At 32.2% G+C, this 24,206-nt stretch overlaps 3 protein-coding genes across 11 annotated transcripts; 2 read left to right on the top strand and 1 right to left on the bottom strand.

The window, feature by feature from the left end:
- The first annotated feature begins 766 nt into the window (after positions 1-766).
- Positions 767-2,824, top strand: Ppib (peptidylprolyl isomerase B (cyclophilin B)). The gene is made up of 4 exons (XM_018516544.1): positions 767-927; positions 1,142-1,349; positions 1,911-2,095; positions 2,314-2,824. The coding sequence occupies exons 1-4, from the start codon at positions 853-855 to the stop codon at positions 2,446-2,448; spliced, it is 603 nt and encodes a 200-aa protein (XP_018372046.1). The 5' UTR covers positions 767-852; the 3' UTR covers positions 2,449-2,824.
- A 391-nt stretch (positions 2,825-3,215) lies between these two features.
- Positions 3,216-6,138, top strand: GatB (glutamyl-tRNA(Gln) amidotransferase subunit B, mitochondrial). 3 transcript variants are annotated; one of them, XM_018516564.1, is made up of 11 exons: positions 3,216-3,381; positions 3,546-3,693; positions 3,968-4,081; positions 4,150-4,319; positions 4,414-4,562; positions 4,659-4,891; positions 4,965-5,153; positions 5,217-5,353; positions 5,421-5,544; positions 5,643-5,907; positions 6,079-6,138. In XM_018516564.1, the coding sequence occupies exons 1-10, from the start codon at positions 3,266-3,268 to the stop codon at positions 5,856-5,858; spliced, it is 1,596 nt and encodes a 531-aa protein (XP_018372066.1). In that variant the 5' UTR covers positions 3,216-3,265; the 3' UTR covers positions 5,859-5,907; positions 6,079-6,138. The 3 variants fall into 3 exon arrangements, with proteins under 3 accessions (XP_018372066.1, XP_018372064.1, XP_018372067.1); XM_018516562.1 differs by lacking the exon at positions 6,079-6,138 and having other exon boundaries at positions 5,643-5,914; XM_018516565.1 differs by lacking the exons at positions 3,216-3,381; positions 6,079-6,138 and having other exon boundaries at positions 3,627-3,693; positions 3,951-4,081; positions 5,643-5,914.
- A 906-nt stretch (positions 6,139-7,044) lies between these two features.
- Mbs (Myosin binding subunit) lies at positions 7,045-24,190 on the bottom strand. Of its 7 annotated transcripts, XM_018516590.1 has the most exons (22): positions 23,938-24,186; positions 20,139-20,269; positions 19,900-20,018; positions 19,046-19,205; positions 18,655-18,799; positions 18,361-18,491; positions 18,140-18,285; positions 17,669-17,800; positions 17,364-17,446; positions 17,097-17,223; positions 16,905-17,013; positions 16,474-16,608; positions 15,599-15,769; positions 14,971-15,102; positions 14,148-14,331; positions 13,600-13,788; positions 13,227-13,410; positions 12,982-13,091; positions 12,704-12,775; positions 9,896-10,219; positions 9,215-9,307; positions 7,372-7,447 (listed from the first exon to the last, which is right to left on the bottom strand). In XM_018516590.1, the coding sequence occupies exons 1-21, from the start codon at positions 24,184-24,186 to the stop codon at positions 9,215-9,217; spliced, it is 3,126 nt and encodes a 1,041-aa protein (XP_018372092.1). In that variant the 3' UTR covers positions 7,372-7,447. The 7 variants fall into 7 exon arrangements, with proteins under 7 accessions (XP_018372093.1, XP_018372092.1, XP_018372098.1 ...); XM_018516591.1 differs by lacking the exon at positions 9,215-9,307 and having other exon boundaries at positions 7,045-7,447; positions 23,938-24,190; XM_018516596.1 differs by lacking the exon at positions 13,600-13,788 and having other exon boundaries at positions 23,938-24,190.
- Positions 24,191-24,206: the final 16 nt, after the last annotated feature.

The following is a 24,206-nucleotide window of genomic DNA, read 5'->3' as shown; positions in this document are numbered from 1 at the left end:
TATATATAATTGTATATGCAATATTGCAGCAATAATGCTGCAATTGTTTTGTGCTGTTCGAGAATCTTGATTCAACTAACTCTACACCTTTTTCTAATCCTAAAAATTTAAACAAGATAAAGATCGAGCAAGTTGAACCGAGAATAAATTTAAGTTAATCTACACGTTAATAGATATGGATTTATATTAATTTAATTTTAATAGTAAAAGCACTATGAAGTAATTATTATATTAAAGGCAATACTCATAGTTTTGTACTTAAGATCGTCTTAAATTGAATTAATAATAATAAAAAGCTCTACAAACGATTACATATTATATCTTCTTGAGATATTATCTTATTAATATATGTATATTTCCATCAATGTAGATTAACTTTAATTCATTTTTTCTTTTGTTCTTAAGCTTTAAAAATTAGAAAAAATAAAAATAAATTAACACAAAATTACACGTGGAAACGGGCAACAGTCAATGACCCTGAATGAACTGTTCGATTCAATTCAATTCAATATCAAATCAAAAGGGACTATTAGACATGAAAATAGTCAATTTATCGTCCATTTATTCGTGCCCTAAAGCTCGTACCAGTCTCGATTTGTAGTTATATTTGACTATCAACTGAATTGAGCTAACTAAATACATTTTGTTCATTTATTCTCATATTCGCGGGCCCTCGTGGTGACTCGCTCGTTACGTTACCGCCGGGGAAACGGGCCAATTGGACGCTCCCACATTTCTAAGCGTGCACACGCGTACTCGAGGCACCGTCGCATCAGTCGCATCCGGTAGTGGTCCACTCTGACAGACCACTGCAGGATCAGACAGTGTGATACTTTCATCGTCCATAGCATCATGAGGCTACTGCTGCTCGTAGGCTTGATAGCCGTTGTCTCCTGCGCGAGCAATGGGCCGAAAGTCACCGATAAGGTATAACGTGCGAACCTGGATATTATCTGCAAAATATAAATTGTGAATACGTGGCATTTCGCCGGCGCGAGATATTTTTGTTGCACGTATGGAAAAATCCGTGCGTCACTTACGAAGGAACAATGCCTTTGTGTGGCAGCGTATATTCATCGAGTTCTCTCACAAGGAATCGTTTACTTAATATTAATTAATGAATAATTTATAAAATTTTTAGGTATGGTTCGATATCAAAATCGGCGATGAGGATGCGGGTAGAGTAGAGATCGGTCTGTTTGGCAAAACCGTTCCGAAGACGGTCAAGAATTTCGTCGAGCTTGCCAAGCTGCCAGAAGGTGAAGGGTACAAGGGCAGCAAGTTCCACAGGGTGATCAAAGACTTTATGATCCAAGGAGGTGACTTCACAAAGGGGGATGGCACTGGAGGTCTTTACTTTTAATTGTTTAGGGCAGATGTACTGTCTAAAAATTAGCTCGCGAGCTAACAGTTAACACTCCCACCTCTTCATCGTTTTGTTGAGCAAGATAGAATAAACAAAAGAATAAACACTAGAGCTCTGACCAGTAACTGGCTGTTCTAGCATCTGTTCTCTTTTGTTTTCTATTTGTCTCGTTCAATGGGACAAGATGAGGTGATAGCAGATATTTTTTATTTGATGACGCAAGTGTATGCATAGGTAACGTTTTATTTTTGTTACTGAATGTTAAAAAAGATAGAACGCGATGCTTGTGTTGATTTGTATTGTTAATGCCCGTTCCTACCAATGTAGTTTAGTTTTAATCTCAATTCAACTAACTTTTTCTATTTTTTCTAAAAAAAATTAGAAAAAAAGAGTAAGCTGGGTTAAATTAAAGTTGATTTACATTGGTAGAAACAGGCATAAATGGAAAGCATCCAGCATTTAGTTCGCTAGCTAAGTTTTGGACTAGCCTAGTTTAGTGCAGATGCATTTGATTCTGATTGCTGATCTATAATCTACCCGTTAGGTCGCAGCATCTATGGGGATCGCTTTGCGGACGAAAACTTCAAACTGAAGCACTATGGTGCTGGATGGCTGTCTATGGCCAATGCTGGCAAGGATACCAACGGGTCTCAATTCTTTATCACAGTTAAGCAAACACCTTGGCTCGATGGTAGACATGTCGTCTTTGGCAAGATTATCAAAGGAATGGTAAGAACACAGTCTACTTGTCATTATTGCGATAATTTACTGAGAATACACTTTTTTATTTTACTCCATTAATTAAGTACATAAGGCTTGTTCTTTTCATTAATTTTTTTTATTTTTCCTCTTTTCACTTTGGAAATAAAAAGAATAAAGAGGAACAATGCAAAATGTTCAACAAAAAAACAAAAGAGCAGACTTATAATTTCAATATTCTGTTGCAGGATATAGTGCGCAAGATTGAGCAAACGAGTACCGACTCACGAGATAAGCCACGCAAGGACGTGGTCATCGCCGACAGCGGCGCGGAGACTGTGACAGAACCATTTAGTGTATCTAAGGATGACGCCACTGAGTAAATCTCAGCATTCGCCAACAGCCTCATTATTCTTTATTCCTTTATTTCTTATACAAAACGATCTCTTGGAAACTGCCATGGTTTTTGACAGCCTTGTTGGTTTTTCTAAATGGATTAGTGGCACTAATGATAATCTATGTCATGGTAACTGTTTAACAGTGTTCTAATGACAGGATTAACGGGGAGAACAACTCAGCAGCGATATCAACGAAAAGCGTTTTGTAAGGTCATAAAGTATTAAAGCAACAATCAATAAGTAATAGAACAATTATTTCTATTCTAATTGTTAAAAACTATGTATAACTCGCATTGCACGATACATTTTGTACGCAAACAGATTTTCTACATTCACAAATAAATGTAAGTTGTTTAAAGTATCGTCGTATGTGACTTTATTTCTCGTACATAAGAAAACTGAATCACATACCTTATCGAATTGATTGATAAGATAAATGACCAGATATGTCCCAGTTTCCAATTATATATTAAATAATATAATTATATACATATAAATCTCAAAATTAATATTCTTAAAAAATTATTAATGTAATATCAATGATCACAAAAATATCAAAATTATCAATTCTTACAAAATCATGGATATTTATAAATTTTTTAAAAGATATTTACAAAATATTTTAAATAAAAAATATATTCAAAATGGCGGTTCAATGACCGGATCCATGCAATATTGACATACAAAACTCCCTGCCTTGCATTCTTGTAGCAATTGGCAATTCTGAATTGATGTTTTTCCCACGAGGAACTTGTAGCTTGTAGCTTCTCTTCTGAATTTTATATTGGAAAATCAATGAAAAATGTTGTTGAGACAACAATTATGTCTTACCTTCGCGCATAAATGGACTCGAAAGCGAAACAACAATGCTTTGCGGCGTTTTCTCTCAATCAAGAATCAAAAAGATGTAAAAGTACGGTGAGCAATTAGATTAGGTTAGGTTATAATGTTTGTGAATGTAAACAATTTTTGTTATGTCGCTCCCGAGACGTATAGCAGTTGTACATTTACTTCATTAAATATTCATGTTTCAGAGAATCATAATTAAGTCATTAATTGTATTGCCTCTTTATGACAATTAGGGAGAGATGGAAGTCCACTGTGGGTTTGGAGGTCCACGCTCAGATTGCCACGGAATCAAAATTGTTTTCCAATGCATCTACCAATTTTGCCAGCCCGGTTAACTCGTGCGTTTCATTCTTTGATTGCGCCACACCGGGAACATTACCTGTGAGTTATTATTAATCGGTTATAATGAATCAGACACCTGAGCGTAAACTAACAGTAATATAAAATCAATATAATTTCCTATTCAACAATCTAACTGTTATATACATGTGTTATATTAATATTGTTAAATGGGAAATGATAATATTGATATCAGCAATATTATTGTTAATTTGTGTTTAGCAGAAATACTCTTTCTTGGGTAAATAAAAATAATTAACTTTGCAAATTATTACAATAAATATTAGTTATTGTCGTAGATATGTATATATTGTAGATATTGAATAGAAAATGTGTGGAATCAGCAGTGATGACTGCCTTGGCGCTATCTTGCCGATTGAATGAGATTTCTTTGTTTGAAAGGAAACATTACTTCTACGCAGACTTGCCTGTGAGTGATAAGGCTATCGCAAAATAGATACTTAACGTTATTGTCTTTATTAGTTGCAAATTATTTAGGCAGGGTTTCAAATCACTCAACAAGGACAACCTATTGCTGTTAATGGTGAAATTAAGTTTCATGTTTTCACTCCACTGCACAAATCTCCATACTTGAAATCTTCCAAAATTAAGCAGATTCAATTGGAGCAGGACAGTGGCAAAAGTTTGCATGATGAAAATGTAGGAAGGTATTGAGCTGATTGCTATTTAGTTCTGTTCGAAAATTAATAAAAATTGAGAGTATTTCAATTAAATTTTTTACTTGATATTTCTATATTTTAGAAGCCTGATCGATCTTAATCGAGCCGGAATACCTTTGATGGAATTCGTGTTTGAACCAGACTTGATCGATGGTGAGGAAGCGGCTGCGCTTGTAAAGGAGCTTGCACTTACGTTGCAGTTACTGGGTGTCTGTAGCAGCAAAATGGAAGGTTGTTTGCTGCAAAAATTATTTTCAAGTTATTGTATTTTTATACAACTTTGTGTGTGTGATATATATCGTTTTTTATTATCTTTATAAATTGTAGAAGGAGCACTTCGCGTAGATGCCAACGTTTCTGTAAGCAACCGAGATAGTTTAGGCATTCGAACAGAAATAAAAAATATCGGAAGCGTGCGTGCTGTCGCTGCGGCCATTCGATATGAAATAAATAGGCATATTTCTATCCTTGAGGTTGGTGATAAGATATTCAATGAGACTCGCGCTTGGGATGCGGTGAACAAGAAAACTGTTCCTATGCGTGAAAAAGAAGACAAAGAAGTAACGAAGCATTTCGATTTTACATTGCTACTCTTACATTACGAATTATTGAATTCATCTTAAATACTTTCAGGATTACCGATTTATGCCTGAAACAAATTTACCACCTTTACGTATACATCTTAGAGAAGATTTACCAAATAAAAGCAATTTAGTTGATGCTGTAGTACTGAAAAGACAACTACCCGAGTTGCCGGAGCAAATACGTCAGAGACTAAAGGACGTTCTTAAAATATCTCCTGAAATAATTATAGCTTTAATGGTAAATCTTGGTATGCTCTATAATGAAACAAACATTTTAAAAAATATTTTATATTTTTTTTAGAGTGACTTTGCATTATTACAATTATTTAACAGAATAATAAGAAATAATGAGAATCGTGAACCGCAACTGGTCGCTAAATTTCTTGTCATGGTGCTGTTGACTTTTCTTTATAAAAATAAACTAACGATTGAATTTTGGTAAGCCTCTTCTTTTTAAGTAAGATAATGTTTCGGAATAAAAAATGTGTATTTCATAAATTTTTAGTGTACCACATGAAGATTTTATTGGTCAATTGATTGATTTATTACAAGTCAATTTAATTAATTTAATAACGGCAAAAAAGATTTTGAAGGAATTAATAGTCGATCCAAATAAACTACCAAAGGAGGTAAAAATCTCATTTTTTCACAAAAAATATGTAGTATTTACAGCTTACATATTTTTTTAACTTACATTCATATAATAAACTATATTTATTGTACATAGATCGTTAAAGAGCACAATTGGTTCCTGATATCAGATAAGAAACAATTAGAATACATATGTTTAGAAATTATAGAAAAAAATCCAAAACTTGTATCAGCATATAAAAGTGGTAAGAAAAAATTGTTTAACGCATTAATGGGAGAAATAGCAAAGGTTACGGAACAACGTGCAGATATGGCTGTTGTTGCAAAAATTATGGAACGATTACTGAAATAGTAGTTTGATAAAATGGAGAGGGAGGGAATTACAATAAATCTATTAATGAGTTAGTATTGTGATGTATTGTAAATAAAAATAATTCGAGTTTTATTAATTAAAAGCAATTTTATATTGATTACTTACCTTTCATTGTATATGACTGCTGATTGATCACGTTATGTTATATTATATAAGGATTTTTATCAATATAAATATTTTAAAGAATATATTATTACAGATAAAGGAATTCCACCACAGAGTAACTTAAGTTTATAAAATAATAAAAATAGGTCCACACACACATATAAGTTTGTATTAAATATTTACACAAATATTATTTTCTAATAAACTTCATTACGAAATAACTACATTGAGTCATCATTTTTTTTACAATTGTTTACAATAATATCATTAAAAAACATGCCAACTGTCAATTACACATTCCATTATTCAATATTTATAAATTCGTCTTTATCCAGAACATATTGGACAATCATTATTGGTGTTGCTATAAGAAAATAATAGGTAACAGCATTTTATATTGGACAGGTAGTTAAAAATAATAACACAGATTTTCTACATCAACAGTTTGAACTGAAGTTACCACAGCTCTAACATACAGTAATTTTAGCACTTTAAGGAGATTAAAAATCCTGATGTGTCTAAAGTATATTTTACATATCTGTGATATTATATAAGAAAATGTATTATATTACAGAGTAATTAAAAACATTTACTCCCGTATATGCATCAAATTTCTGCTTATACTGCAAAAATGGCAATGATGGAAGGATTTACAAATTGCAGTCTTCAGAGAAAGGCCACTTGAGTAGCAAGGTCATGTTCTTTGACTCCTTTATCACCGTAATTTAATCAGGAGTAACAGATATATCGCTTATTGTTTCTACAATGCAAACAGTTTCGATATACTATGGATTTGTATGTAGTCAGAGTGTTTCACAAAAACTTACTTCGCGAGTAAAAATTTTTTTTTTCAAATTACTAAAATGCCACATCACCATTGTCTATTTGTCTGTATTTACAAAATGTCCTTATAAAGAATCAACATTGATAACGCGATTTGTTAAAAAAGAAAACTGTCCGTAAAGATTAACAGTTATTTTCTTTCTTTCCTAATAATCAAATAAAATAAACCTGACTTTTTTTTTACTATAAAGCATTAAATTGATTTTATATAGTGGATTATAAAATTTATCTTTCTGACATTATAAAAAGTAATTCCACAAAGTAAAATTCCTCTAAGTCTTTTACAATCAAGTATTCACAGTCTAAGAATAGGAGTAACATTTCTTTTCGCCTTTGGCACAGCCATGCGATTAATTGATCTCATAATTGGAATAAGTTAAATAACTATAAAGATAAATTCATCGATAGCATGACGCAAGATTTGTAAGAATACTAGCGATAATGATGATGCTGCTATAATTAAAGCAATTCATTCAACATAGTTGTAATACAACTTAAAATTTCATTACGATGTGTAGTTGAGACTACAAGATTTATTTGGATAATTTGCTGATTACTCTGATCAAGGCACCATTTTCATCTTTTAGCCTCTGATTTTCGCATTTTAGTTGGTCCATCACCTAGAAAAAAAAAATTTCACACTAATTCTTATGCGTTAATTAAGAACACAGCAGAGGAGAATATAAAGAAATAATGCCGTTATAGACGAAATAATTTCAGTGCTCACAAAACAACAGGAGGATAAATGGAAAGAGGCACTCACAAATATTACTGCAACCAAAAGTCATTAAAGTATTCGGGTAATGTATGTACTAGTAGAAATTAATAAATGTTCAGATACTGATACAGATAAGAGAACTGAAAAATGATCGCGAATAGCAAAAGCGTTTCATCAATTTATGATCATTGTATTATATATAATACCAGAATCATAAACTTTATTTCTTTCAAGTTAATCATTGCATTTGTACACAAGTATTCCTTCATAATTATTTACATTTAATTAATACTGCATTGATATTGATAAATAGCTCAAACAAAATGTTTAGATACAAATCCGACTCTTGAATAACATTTTCATACATACAAATATTCTACAAAAAAGTTCGCAAATTTATCCTCGAATTCATACACAATCTAAGAACGAGACTTAATTAACGAATAATTAAGACAATTTAGATAACGTACAATTCTTATCTTATTGATACAACATTTGACTTCAAATTATGGGGGCATTTCATATGCAAGAAATAATTTTATGTTACAATTGCAACTATCATTTGTTATATTTGTTGAGCACTTTTTGAATACTACAAAATAATATCGTTGATACGAAAGCTTTCTAATGCATACCGTGGAATAATGATGAGTACGCAATATTATACGTAAAGTTAAAGAGGGATTAATGTCAATTTTGTGGATTGGCTATTTTTTAAAGTCTATAAAGTGCAATAAAGTGCAACAATTTAACATTTAACATGCTTCCTTAGAGAGAAAGAGAGAGAGACAGAGGTGAAAATCTAAGTTAATACAGTGTAATATGTGTTGAGATTTTAACAGTCGAATATGTTTTGGGAATTGAATAACTTTCACACAGTTATGATTAAGATAAATAAACTGAAAAGAATAATTAACTGCAGAGTCATAGCTTTGTCTTTATGTGAAACACGTGCTAAAATGATCGATGCTTGATGATGGCATTCAGTTTACTGATGTTATTCTGCATGTTGGATGATGGTTTTACAAGGAGGAAAGTTTCCTAAAGTTAAAATTGTGGTAGCTATATTCATTCCTATATGCATCTTATAAATGACAGACTGCGTTCTTTCTTATCTCTTGTTAAAAATTTGTTTTTCTTTTTTTAGTAAATGTATTATTAAATAGTTCATTTATAACATGCATCACACAATTAGCCGGGATAATTTATCATAATTGTCACGTTTGGAATTTGGAACATCTTGAAAAATTTTATACATATATAAAATATGTTATATACATAATTATATAAGATAACTGTCTTGATAATACATTGCAGAAATAAAAGTGTTATTAGTATCACACAAGAAGATACATGAATGTACAATATTGATTGCAATACTTAGAATAAGACATATGTATTATAGAAAGCCTGAATCTCTCTTTTACAAAAGTAAATTGATACCTTTAATTAAAAATTGATTAACGGTACGCGTTATATATTGGAATGCATTTTGCAAAGCTGATTTGTACGATAAGTATGATGAGTGATATCATTTCTGTTTTAATATTGGCGATCAGAACACAAAATTATAATTAATCATTCGATTAAAAGAGTAATTAATTAATTAATGTTGTACGTGAGATACGATGTCTATCGTAAACGCAGATGCTGTCATTGTGTCCTTTACCTATTTAGTATTGGTGAGTTTGGATACGACGCGGGTAAGTGCCCGATTTTCGGCTTTCAATCTCTCATTTTCAGCTTTGAGCTTTTGCAATTGCTGTAAACAGTTAAACAATTAGCCTAAAACCCCGCCACTGTTTTTGCGAGTCCCAAAATAGCCAAAAACAAATAACTAATTCGCGTTCCATTAACAGACGAGTAAAACCGCGCGCAATTCCCCGCTAAAAACTACGCTGGAAGTTCTGAGAAGCGGAACTCAGTGAAAATACAAAATGGATTACTGAAAATTACTGTATCCCGCGAAAAAAAAAAAAAGAGAAAATGAGTACCAATTGGAAATAGAGAATAAGAAAGAGAGTAAAGCGTCAATTTGCGTAAAATTGCCAGGTAAGGAAAAGCATATAACCGAAGCGATCGGGTCTTCGTACAAAAATAATCATTGCTGTTTTTGCTTGCCGCTAGCAGTCACAGCAACACAAGAAAAAAAAGAGATGACGGTGTGTAACTAACTAAAAAATCTAAAATTGTAAATATACTGATACGTATATTCGTACACAAAATCACAGATAATTGTGTCGAGTCTTCTCATCATTCAATTCAATGTATGAAAGCATTTCTTCCATTCGCTTTCACATACATAACAGATTCATAATGTAGGAAGTGTATCAAATCTCTGCGAACTTACCTTTAATTCTTCTTCCATCTCTGAAAGTTTCCTTTCCATGGCTCGCCTTTCCCTTTTCTCTGCCTCAGAGAGAATTACTTTATTTTGGTTGATTTGCATTTTTTCCAATAAATGCCTGACTTCCTTTAATTGTTCGTCGGAGCGCTTCAGTTTATCCTTTAACCTTTCATTCTCGAACTGAGATTCCTCGTATAATTTCTTATAATCTAATTCACCGTTTTCGGAACTATTGGATTTTAATCTGATTGGTGTTGATGAGGCTTCTGATGATAGCGAAGATATCGAACCTAATCTAGTGGCTCTCCCAGAACGATCGTTTCCGCTCTAAAAGAGAAAAAATATTAAACATAAATTTTTATTACAATGTATCATTTAAAATTTTTATCAATCTAAAAAAATTATTAATTAAATCCATATTTATATAATTATTTATTTACGTATACAAAATATGTTTAAATAAAAAGAAAAAATAATAGTTTAGTAAAAACCATTATTTGAAAATATTCCAAAATCCTGGAAATTTTCTAAGAGATTTAAGATACGAAAATCAAGGAAATTGCTTACAGCATATCCCTCAGAACTAGTTAAACTTTGTAAACTGGAACTTCTCGAACCGATATTAAGACTCGGTTTTATCTTCGATCTCTTAAAACTCTCGGTTTTTTGGAAATGTGGCCGAGTGTTTACGTTTAGATTTAAATAATTATAACTGGGAGATGGACTCAGATTCAAAGGACTGACAGCTGTGTGAGAAGGTAAAGTCACACCACCATATCCCGTTGACGTTCCACCATATGTCGTGAAAAGATTCTGATAATTCGGATTGTTCGTAGATTTCGTGAAAGGAGTTGTTCGAAATAAGTCGCTACTCTTTTTATTCTTATTCAAAAAATTAGATCCGGAATATAGATTTGGAGATTTTACGCCCAATAATCCCGCGTTAAACGTTAAATTATTTGGATTTAACGAGAGCAAACCACCGATCCGTGACCTGTTTCCAAAAATTGATTGCCCATTTGTTGACGCTTGAGCTCGTAAGCCTGCAGCTGTTGTTGGCTTAGTCTGTGCTCCCTTTCTGTACGAAGACATGGTTTGCGTCACGTGCGAGGTGTTATTACGAGACACTACAGCATCGGCAGCTCTTTCCGCGAAATTCGTAACACGTTACTCACATAAATGGTTTGCGAGAGGTTTTATTACGGCCTGCGATATTTTAAACGCAAACTTTTTTCGATTTTTAGAGCGGAGCGTGTATACGCCGCGGATAAGAAACGATAGACTGACTGAGACTGGGCAGGGAGAACCCAAGACATCAGGCAGTTCGCTTTAAAGCATTACTACTATGCGTTATTTTTGGAATGCACGCGGAGACGCACACAAATATCAAGGTTGTGTGTTTCGGAGAATAAATGCAGCTTGTACCGTAGTTTAAATGGTTTTTTTTTTCAACACAATGGCTTAAATATAGACGCATTTATAAATAAATAATATATAGATACTACGATATATCTAGTTTTATAATCGGAATAAGTTCAAAGAGAACGAATATAAATTTCGTAATATTAGATAATAGCCGTCACACATATACATATATATATGAGATTTATATAGAACGCATTAGCGATCTGTCTGTCATCGATATATAAAAAACTGAAATGTTTTGATGTTCATGAACGCTAAATATATATATAAGCGGAATGATTCTAAATGTCAGATTCCAAACGCGTTGGGTAGAATACTTTTAGACACAGTCAGGCCATGTCCATGATCATTTCTTTTTGTTTCAATTATCGATTAAGGTCCCAAATATATAATTAAAACTCTTTGTCAAGACTAATTTCGATAACCTTATATTTAGAATAGTAGAAACATTACATTAAGATTAAGCAAAATTATACGTTGACGTTTATCACGATTATTCTTCTGTTTATTTTTATATCAAATGTTGTATTTCTCGAATATAAGTGACAAAATAATGAATGCTAGACTATTTTTATCGAGAACAGAGGCTATTCTTTCAAGAAGCTAAAAATAACTTGAAGCTCTGGTAGCCTATGAAAACCGTTTACATTCAGTGAATGAAAAAGTTAAGCTGGAATATTATGGAGCCTCCAGAATGAAGCAAAAAATAATTGTATGATATGAAGAAAATGCTTTTTTTCGTGGTACTTGCGTCTCTTTACGCATAAAGTAATAGTTTAACAGTCGGAACTTTGCGAAACAATAAGCTGTCAGCATCGAGATAATGTTTTATATTCAAAGCTCTTCCCAATTTGCGAGTGTTGTGTTTCCCTCTGCGTCATTTAACTGCGCGTTATCCAATTTTGGATTTTTGGCACGTGCCTGGTAAATCCGGCAAGAAGCTCGTAAGTCGAAATTCGAACGGACGCTTTGACGCGTTAGAAAGATTTTGTAAAACGAAAACCAATAAACCGAAAATAAGGGAATAATATATTTTGGATCGGTGGAATTCATATTAGCATCTATTGCAGAAATTAATTCATCACTCATGCATATGTATAGTCTAATCTTTGCATTATTATGTTAAATCAAACTTGAATTTAAAGCGCTACTTTATGTTTTTAACCCCGAATCTACAATAGAGTTTTAAGCCTTAAGCCATAAGAAATGAGCAAATCACAGTCGCTTATTCTTCTCGGATTCGACTGTAATTGGTCAATTTCTTACGGCTTAAGGCTTAAAATACCTATTGTAGATCCGGGGTAATAGTAGACTAGAGTTTATGCTTGGAGAATTGACACAGCATTATGTAATAATTATATTTTATATTGAAAAAAAATTACTCACTTCGTTGTGGTTGATTTTGGAATCATCGCAATCACCACCAGCAGTTAGATCTTGTTTTTCTGGGTCAATTTCCTATAAAAAAGAAAATATAATCTTTTTAGAAATGTTTAAATATATATTTAATTTTTATCAAATCATTTTTATTATAGTTAACTTTACTTAATTTTTTTCTAATTAAAATTTTTTAATCTATTGAAAATCCTTTCTTACTTTCATGTAGTAATATTAATTAAAATACTTCTAAAAAAATGTAACCCTACTATATAATTCTTACTAACATCCATATCTACATGGACTACGCCTGTCGATCTTCTTTTAGGCCGACGTCTCCTTTGAATAACTGCTTGTGTAGCTTGTGCGTTTCTACTATCATTTTCCTTATCTTGTTCTATAACACAAAAAAATGTCATCTGTTTAAATAAATAATCAATGCTTCTCTCACGAATTAATACAGTACTTCTACTAATTATACATCAAATTCCTGATTAAATTCGTTACGTTGTTAATTATTCTGTAGTCTTACCTTTGTCATCAGGTTGCTTTAACGATCTCCTAAGGGGTAAAGTAACTGTGGTTTCTGTACTACTGGTAGCAATAGTCTCCACAGGCGCTGATGATGGTCTGGGTACACCAGTTCCACCAGACGGTCTTCTCATATAGGCCGTCGTATTATCAGTAGGTTTATTATTAGCATCCTCTAACTGAAACTATATAACAAAATATATTATTATAAATCTTGATTTTTACAATAACATTCGTGATATACTTTTCATTAGCAATTAAACTTCCGTAAATTGCATCTTCAAACGCATTGCGGCGTAGCATCAATCATACATACAACCGTGAACATTTGTGAATTAGTCATAAATAAATGATTTTTTTATAAGCGCACACACCTTGCTTCCATTGTCTACCCTTAATCTCCAAGACGGTCGTCTCTCAGGTAAATTAGATTCTTCAGAAACTTTATTCACAGGAGTCACAGTAGTGGAGGTTGCGGTTGTTATCGTAGCTGTGATCGAAGCTGTATTGCTGACGGTGGTGGTGGTAGTAGTAGTAGTAGTAGTAGTGGTAGTAGTAGGAGGCTGGATTATTTAAAAAAAAAACATGAATAAAAATATTAATCTCAATTTTAAATGTCATGCTGCGTTATTTTTGTGTAAGAATATAATAAAAAATAAAATATTATATACTCTCGATATTAAGCAACACAAATACTTCATTGTGAAATCTAGTTCAATTAGATCTTCATGAAATTTATTACGTTCAATCGTTAATGCTGCACTACATTCACTACTATTGCTCTCACGCTAGATAAGTTTGCCTTGATATTTTGATACACCATTTAAAAAGAATTCATTCGGACATATCAGATCAGATAAGTTAGTCACTTTTCTCCAATCACACGATAAGACAGCGATAATAATACTGATATGATCTTTACTTGCGTGGATGATGTTGATGTCGGCAATTCGTTGTTCTGTTGCTTTTTCTTCACTAATTGTTCGGCGCTCTTAATTTCGTCCAATGTCACACCTTGAGTAGATCTTCTCGTTTCTCTTACTCTCTTTGCATGGGCTTTCCTTTGAGTTTCACTTTCTTCATCGCGTACAGGTGGAACGAAGGATCTGTACATATTCATACAATAACACATGAAGTATCAATTTACAAGTTCCAAAACAAAAGATATGTAATATTGTCAGATTGTTTTATCTGTGCAATAAAAACAAACTTTTAGTAAGCATGTTCAACACAATTTGTAAGCAATCTCAAAAAAATTCAAAATATAACACAAAATAACACAAATATACATATTCCTGTAAAAGAAAATAATTAAAATATCTCTTCTTTCAGGTACACTTTTGATGTTATATATTACATAATTTCAATTTCTTCCTTGTAGTAGTGTATTAATTTTAGAATTGATTAGAAAACTTGAAAAAAGAATAGAGCCGTAATGCTTAACATTGAAGAATTGTTCTGGTCGATATATTATTTTCACAGAATATCAAATTTTGTTACAATGAATTATATTGAAAATATCATAAAGTATATTTAACAAAACAAATCAAATAAAACGTATTTGTGTGTGGCAGTGTGTTTATTTGCCAACTACTAACAGGTAGTATTTAGGCAATGAATAATCACACTACAAAAAGCAAACTTCCATGCTACTGCCAACAAATTAACGTAATTAATACGTAAATATTTGATATATGCAAAAGTCATAATATTTCAGGAGGATCTTCCGAGCAGTGAGTACCCACTTGAAGAAATTCTTGAAGAGATTTCCTGGACTTAGCTTGCTCCCTCCTGGTGTAGTAGGAGTTCCAGGAGCAGTTGCTACTGCATTATTTGTATTCGATACAACTGTAGATGCAGCTTCCACTGGTTGAACACTACCCAGCCACATTAATTATAACGCACAATACAGAATGTAAATATATGTTTGTCGATTGTGTGTATATGTGATAATGTATTTTAATGACGCAAATAAGTGCCTCTATCCTTAAAAAACTCGCTTTAGAAAAACTCAAACATTTACACAGTATTAATTATATAACAAAAGTAAAGATATAAGCATTAACATTTTTAGTTTTACGTAAAATAGTTAAAGTGTTTAGAACATTTACTTCATGTAGAAAAATGTGAAGTTAAATAACATATATATGCACAAAAATATTACGTGTAAGGATTCGATTTTAATTAAACTTGGAGATATTGTAGAAAGATAATTAAAAATTTTGCGGCCAGTATCTTTTACATTTCGTAAGACAGTGAAATACTGCAGTCCATTTATAATTTGATGTAAAATAGATTGAAAAATGTCATTTCTAACATTTAGACAATATTTAATAATATAAGTGTAGATCCTTAGTATAAAAATTTCTTTACCTGCGAATTTGATTGACTGGAATAGGACTTGTTGTTGTAGTGGCAGTGGTAGTTGTTGTGATGGATGACAATAGACTCGATGCCAATGTTTTAGATGCAGATGTTGGTGAAAGTGTATTGCTTCCTTGTGGCAGTCTTGATAATTCCAAATTTAATTTCACGTCTTTCTTTCTAGAGTAAGAATAAAGTAAATAATTTAAAAAAAAAGGAATAATTTGTAAAGTAATAAACTATCAAAAATATGCATTTTAATGAGGTTACCATATTTAGAAGTATTAGATACCATGATATCTTCCATTTATTAACATTTCCATAGATAAAATAAAATAACTCTTGTATCTTAGAATAGAATTTTTCGAATATGTTTTAATTATATATACTTTAAAGTTTATTTTTAAAAAAAAGTACAAGTAAGAATATAAATTTCTATATTTTCTGAGTTTTTTATTTAGTCTCAGTCATGTGATACGTCAAAACAGAAAATATAATATTAAAGAAAAGAATTACTTTAAAATATGCATATGTAAATTTTCATAAACTAATTTTGAATTTATTAAAAATTAATATCTTTTGATCTGATTAGCACTATCATGTGATTTAATTTAAAGCTTTTTAAAGTTTCAAGCTAGGCTAATAAATAGCAAGCGACATTAAAAGCTCATTAGTATAGAATGTATAAAAAAAAAACATTAAAATCACATCTGCTACATTCTCACACACTTTCAAATAATGCAAATAATATATACTTTCGCAGCAGTCTACATATTATACAGTATAATCATGGTAAACAAGTTGGGTAGAATTATTGAATTAACATAATTACAATTGGTATTGTACAAGTAAAAGCTGTAACATTAGAGGCATGCGGCATATACCTGTGTGTTTCGCGTAGAGATGCAGAGCGAGTCGTAGCATTGGTGTGAGTAGGAGTAGCTGCATTGCAGCGATGGAGGGTAGGGCACGAGAACGCCTTGATGCGGGCACGTAATGCCAAATACTGCTCATAAAACCTGCATCACATGCATTACCGTGCCATGCATATCTCTACACTAATTATCATAATAGTATAGGGACATACGTTACAAATATGAAACGCTAAGACTCATAATTAATGCGGACACATAGAGTATGCATATTATACAATATCTTAGTTGGAACGTAGCACCGCTGTTAATAGCATTAAATATCTGCCTAAATCATTAAAAAATAAAGACACGATATTGCTACAAATATAAAGCTGCGAACTTGTAATATATAAAAAAAGAATAATATATAATGCATGAAGCAGAGACTTAACTAAACTTACTTCTCATCTGTCTCGAAACTATGCGTTCTTCTTAATACCACATCGGGTTCTCCACTAACTTTGTTTGGTGTTGTTGGTATTTTAATATTGTTATCCTTATCTTCAAGTTCTGTGAAATAATTATGTAAGTTTATTAATAATTTAACAGGAAAATTCGTGAAATATAATCGGCGCATCATTCAATGAACATACTTGTAGATGCAGAATTAGTAGTTTCAGTACTTTGCATTCTATTTCGGAAGGAACCTGAACGTCTCCAAGATGGTACAACACCGTCCTCATTATTATCAGTCTGTTGTTTTGGAGGCAATATTGGAGCCTTAAGAAAGAAAAATCGGATAAATAAGCAATAAAGCTAGTTATATAAAATTTTTCAAGAATATGAAATATATATATATATATATACATATATATACATATATAAAAAGATGATTCATGATTCAAAAACAGATGTCTTACCTGATTAGGAACTTTATTAGTTTCAACTGGAGATATTGGACTATGGGATGCACTTTCATCTTTGTTTACTCTATTTTTCTTTTCTGTAAAATAATTGAACGAACACTTTACTGCAACTATTAATTTTATAAAAGAAGTATTTAAAGTCCACACTCTTTAAAGCAATAACCAATCCAGTAAGTTTTATTTAAGAGAGATATTTTGTCACAAAATTTTTATATAGTATACATGCAATAATAAGCAATAATTTGTATCAACCAAAAAAAAAAGAGAGAGAGAAAAACAGTCTTACAGATCAAACTTACCGTCATCTGTAAGACATGTCGCGTGGTTAGACTTATCAGATTGATTGGAGAAAGTGGAAGAGTGTGATTCTGAGCTAGTCTCAGATTCACCTTCACCATCACTCTCTTCCATGTGTGTTTCACGTGTTGCTTCTGTCCATGCAGCAATGTTATAAGAAATACACATTACAGTTAACGGTAACATAAATTAGATTCGCAAAAGTGGACAATAGGATACAGATTTGTGAGAAAATAGTTTGCAAAACATAATTATACTCTTTCCTTTTTCTTCACATAAAAGATAAACATGGAAGTTGCAGAGTAGATAGTTATTTCATATCAATGTATCATCTCTTAAAAATCATCTCTTAAAAAAAAAAAAAGAAAAAAGAAAAAATTAAGTCCGAAAATTATATACATATTAGAAAAAAAAATATATAAACGTGCGGATTAGATCGTATATTGAAAGGAATAATACAAGCAGAATCTTACCAACGTCGCTGTTTGTACTAGTGCTGGAATCTTCTTTATCAGATTGAATCTCTAATTCAACCTTCTTAACTTTATTTGGCGTTTCTTCTTCAAAGATTTCTATAGATTCTTGTGCCGCTACCGCATTATCAGCACTCGTTGAGAAACTGTAACATTTAGAAGTATATTAAGAGAAAAAATAACAATTACAATCTGTTATTTAGAATTATCACGTTGCTTACCGTTTCTTTGGTATAGACGATTGCTTCTTGTTATTTGTTTGTGAATTTTCTTTGATAAGTGCTTGTTGCTCTCTTAAATTTTCAAGAGCTTTGAGGATGTCTGCATCAGCAATATCAAAAGCAGTTTGATCCTGAAAGCAAGATACTGATGAGAAAAGAAGCAAGAATAACATTAATTAATTACATTTGTCAATCAAATCCAGCCTGGGTTCAGATTAAATTAATCTAAAGCCTGGAGCTAATTTAATCCATACACAGTCTAATTATAATTATTAGAAACATTAATTTTCTTACGGCGTAATTTTTCATATCCATATCACAGCCGTTCTCAACAAGAAGTTTGCAAGCTTCCAGTTGACCCCAATGCGCTGCACCGTGCAAAGGCGTCCATCCATCAAAGTCCTGTGCATCAACATTGCATCGGGCTTGTAGTAATATGCTGCACAGAAATATTAAATAATTCAATAAAAAGAATCAACTCTCTAAAACTGCACTTAACATATTAAAAAAATTGTTCAATTTTTAAAATAATTTTTATTTTATTGCACTACGCGTCATATAATACAAAAGATGTAATTTTCGAGATGTATTTTTCGATACAAGAGATGTAATTTTCTATAATATTCATTTACTTATATCTAACATCAAATAATCTCTTATTTTTAATTAAGATATAATGTCTTACTGCATGACTTTGATGTAGCCTTTGGCAGCGGCGACATGAAGTGCCGTGGCTCCTGATCTCGGATGCATGGAATCTTTGCCTGGTGCACCTGACCGCCAAGATTTTGCATCATTTAACATTGACCGTTCCTCTTCGCTCCTAGCTTGATCACAATCGATGCCTGCACATATAATTAAATTTTTTAATAAAAAATTGAATTAAATTAATTTCGTATATTTGTGTGTGTGTGTGTGTGTGCGCGCGCGCGCGCGCGCGAGATAATTTATAATTTGCTCAATTTAGCTTAATTTATTTTAATAATCTGTATTTCACAAATATATTTAACTTTTATTTTATCAGCAAATTCAATTATACTTCATAAGAAACGTTTCATATAATAAATATTTCTATACGAGTAGTTACACACATGTAAGGTGTGAATGATGCATGCTTAATATATATTGCTTAAGAGAGTATTTCAGTACATTGTACGTAAAATTATATCAACATCACGAAAAGGGGTCAATGAAAGAGGATATCTTTGCCAACGTACGATTTGTGTCTGAGCGTGCAAACTTCTAGCCGGATGTTGAATTTTAGGTGCTTAATGTTTTTTTACATGTGAAACGTTTATACTTTATACAGATTTATGTATAACATCTAATAGCTTAATAAAGCTAATATTTGGATAAAGAAATGATGAAAAACGGTGGCTAATTGCCACTTACGTAGTTAAATTGTTTGTAAAATTATTGCAGCAGAGATATTTCAGTATTACGATTTCCAGCTCTGATTTTCCTCGGAAGTCTATAATTAAAAGTTTTACGCAATAGAGAGGCCTCAGACATCCTGCAGGTATACATATAAATACAAACCTGCTTTATTTATATGCTGTTGGAGCATGTCTTCCATCTCGTCGCTTTCTGCAATATCCAGCGCCAGTTCACCGTCATTGTTTACTGCTGCCAGATTACATCCTTGTTCTATTAAGTATCTATAAAATACATAATTGTCCATTTATTGCAATACACATAGTTAGCATATTTATTGATAAATTATGTATATAAAATCTAAAAAAAAAAATAGTTTAAAGTGATATAGAAACTGTACTAACTTAGCAATAGATATGAATCCACAAGATGCTGTGGCATGTAAAGGCGTCCAGCCTTCATTATCTCCACGATTGATATCCGCTCCTTGTTCCACCAAAAACTCCACCATATCCAGGTCATCATCAATGCAAGCCTGTTGTAATAATATAATGTGAACATAATATATCATACGCTGTCCGCTGATTACATCAATGTGCCTGAGTACACAAGTTGGACAAGAGTTGAATAAGCGTGCGCGATTGGCAAGATGTATTTCGAGGTCTCGACATCGAGACCACCAATTTTGCTCGGTCTAGTCAAGTCTGGTCGCAATCCAAGGCTCAAATCGACGTTATGTTATAAATGCGCTGCTTCGATTACGTCATTACTTTTTGAGAAACCCCTTAAATGGAAACAATATCTCTATATGACATTATATATAGAATGTTTTATTATAAGATATGTAGTAAATTTATATCACGTAAGACTTTGAAGGAATTAATTTCCAACATATTTCCAAATAGCATCATAAAATAAAACATAGAGAAAAACATATTTATCGTTTAATCAGAATCTTTGTAGATATTTAACGCCCAGTAATCTTTTCATAATAGATTAAACAAACGGTAAAAGTACGAATTATCGTTTATTTACGTCGTTCAACGTGTGCAAATTTTCATAACTTTGATATTATCAAAATGAAAAAAAAGTTAGGTAGTACATGTTACAACATTGCTAGACAGAGAATTTAAACTGAACACAGATGCTGCAGCCTGTGACTTCTAACAGAGAGCTATAAATAGCATTTGATGCCTGATGTATTTTCACATTCTATTTTCGCAAATCCATGAAATGCCTTAACTTCCTTCCTTCTCGCTTAAATAACAGCCATAAATATCGCTTCACGTTATGGAAAATGTTATTCTATTTAATAAGACTTGTATAAGACTCTCTACCGCTATTACTATACAGCAAATATCTCCTTACATTTATATGATAATATCGCGCTACATTTTTACAGTTTTCTCAAGCTTCGAAATCGTTAATGGTTGTTAATTAATTTAACTGGCAAATGTGCATTAAGAAATATAATTTTAAAAATATATAAAACAGATACACTGTTATTATTATTTTTTATAATTGTAATTTTACATTTTTTTAAATATCGCGCATTATAATTTTTTATGATCCGCAAGATTTGCTTATTTAAATAATTATTTTTTTTAGCAGAATATAATTATTTCCATTTTTCTCCGCATCAGGGACTCTTACACACCAACCGACCTCTTCGTCTCATTAATTATATCCTCATTAGTTACTTAGTACTGTAATAACCGTTATGGTATATATGTATGTACGGTGTCCCGGATTACCCAGTTGCGTCCGCTTTCGGAAACACCCAGAAATAGATTGCTCGTAAAAGCTTACCACTCGCGAAAAAAAGTTGTTGCCAGTGTGACAAGAAAATTGCTCTATAATTTCTAAGCATGCTCAAAATGATGTTATAACTACAAATTCTTTAAATATCAGCATGTTGAATTAATTATTTTTTTCACGATAAAGTTTTAATTTCAATCTCCTAATGTTTTTAACAACTAGAACTTACAATTAACTAAAAGATAATATGGCAATTAAAGAGCTATTACAAAATATAAATTGACATTACAAGTTTTTTAAATTATTAAATAAATATAAAACAATCATGCAACCAATTATTCAATACATAATAAATTAAATTAGACTGTTTTATACACACAATTACATACATCCATTTTTTAAAATAATATCGAAATATGTTGGTCTCAGCTATTATTTCATAATCCAACATTTTCATAATCCAGCATGCTTTGTAAAGGAAGATATAAACTATGTTATAAAATAAACAATATATTTTAACAAACAAACGTAAATAATATTTTAATAAAAGGATGAGATAAGAACACTAAAACATTGTTCATTAATAATAGCAATTAACTTTTCAAATTAAAGATTTATGAACTGCAGCTGTCTTGTCAGACAATGTAAAACGGAAAAAAAAATTTCTGAGAATAGCATACTACTTTTAATGTAATTAAATAAATTTTTAGAGAATAAACAGATTTTAAAAAAAAAGTTTAATCTATTCTTAGAGTACATTTTGTATACAAAATTCTGATTTCTTTTTTACTTCTGTAAATATTTTTGATGATGCTTGGATCTTTTAAAATCTAACAAAACTTGATATATATAACATTTGTGTACTTCATACATTTCCTCTATCAGGCTCATTTCTACCAATAATCGATTTTAATCTCGGTTTAATTTACTCTTTATCTTTTTCTAATTCTTAAAGATAGGAGAAGATAAAAGTAAGTTAAACAGAGATTAAAGAGTAATCTACAATACATTGATAGAACTGAACAGAAGAAAAATGAGTAACGATCGGAATTCTGACGAGTGCCAATAAAATAATTGACGATCAAATAGCATGTTACAATGTTGCACTTCAAAATAAAGTGCAAACACAATTATTAAATACATATTTAAAAAAAAGATCTAGTACAAGAAAAAAAATCATATTTCCAGGTTTATTCCGATTGCGTGAATATATATTCAAGTCACGGCAGCTAAACGCGGCACGTCAAAACATCTTGCAATAAAATTAGCATTTCGGTTACACAAGCGAGATATTACCTAAAGTAATCTCCTCACTAATACATATAACATAGTAATTAACGGTTGAAAGCAGACGTTGCGTTTGCGATCAGCGTGACGGTCTCTTGACGGGATTCCAGGAGGGAAAAAGAGATAGAGAAAAAGAGGGGAGAGAGAGAGAGAGAGAGAGAGAGAGAGAGAGAGACCTGTTTCCTTTGACACCGGCGTTGAATCGAATGACAACAATTGCAAACACACCCCCGCGGATAATTTTTTAATGTTGCGAATTATACTTGTTTCTATGTAGATTAACTTTAATTACCCATCTCTATAAATATAAATTAACTTTAATTTCGGTTTAATTCACTCTTCGTCCTTTTCACATTCTTGAGACTAAAAAGGAGTAAATTAAACCAAGATTAGAGTTGATCTACATTGTTTGAAATAGACTTTAATTTCGGTTTAATTTATTGTTCATCCTTGCCTAATTCTTGGACCCAGTTCCACCAATATAAGATTAACTTTAATCTCAGTTCAATTTACTCTTATCTTTTTCTCATCATAAGAATTAAAAAAACATAAACAGTAAATTAAACAGAGATTACAGTTAATCTTACATTGATGGAACGGGATCTTAGAACTATAATAGATAAAGATAAGTAAAAATCAAGATCAACCCTCAACTACAGCTATGAAAACTATATCTAAATTCTAAAGTTATAATCTTGTTTAAAGTACAGAATAGAAGTAAATCTCCGTTATACAGCAATTGATAAAGAAAGGTTCAAAGTTTTGTTTACCCACAATTTAGAACTTTATAATATCAATCGTATAGATTATACAATCATCTAAAAATATTCACTTGAGGTCCAAATAGCCCATTGTTGTAGTCATGAGTTGAAGTTAATCTACATTGATAGAAACGGGCGTTAGACAGCTGGAGTTCGTAGAAGCCATCTTGCAGAATTACGTTTACGCGGGAGGGAGGGGAAGGAGGAAAAAGGAAAGAAGACGTTGGGAGGAAGGCAGAAGTGGCAGAACGCTTTCCGGAGAAGAGGAAGAGGAGGAGGAGGAGGGGAAGACTTGAAAGAGCTGTCAAAATCTCAGCGAGATGCCGGAGGGATGCCAACGAGACGCGCGTCCAGGGAGAAGCGCCCGCGTCCTGGATGACTCGCCACCCTTAAGTACCTGGTGCAGCGCGGTGAGACCGTCGACGTTTCCAGTGTTGATGTCCGCTCCCCTCTGCAGCAGACGCACGACCTCCTCCTTGTCGCTGGCCGCGCACGCCGCCAGGAAGACGATATCGGCGGAGAATTTGATCTTGCGCGCGACTTGGCGGGGTTGCGTGGGCTCGCGATTCGTCTCGGACTGCTCCCAACGCTTGAGCTGTTCGGCTCGCTTGAACAGGGCCGAGCTCGAACGTGTCTCGAGAGACATTGCCCCGACGACGGCGGCGG

The sequence above is a fragment of the Trachymyrmex cornetzi genome, unplaced genomic scaffold (assembly GCF_001594075.2).
Source record: "Trachymyrmex cornetzi isolate Tcor2-1 unplaced genomic scaffold, Tcor1.1 scaffold641, whole genome shotgun sequence".
In the NCBI taxonomy this organism is placed as follows: Eukaryota; Metazoa; Arthropoda; class Insecta; order Hymenoptera; family Formicidae; genus Trachymyrmex; species Trachymyrmex cornetzi.
Note: the sequence above shows the minus strand (reverse complement) of the source record. Positions and strands in the feature narration are given on the sequence as shown.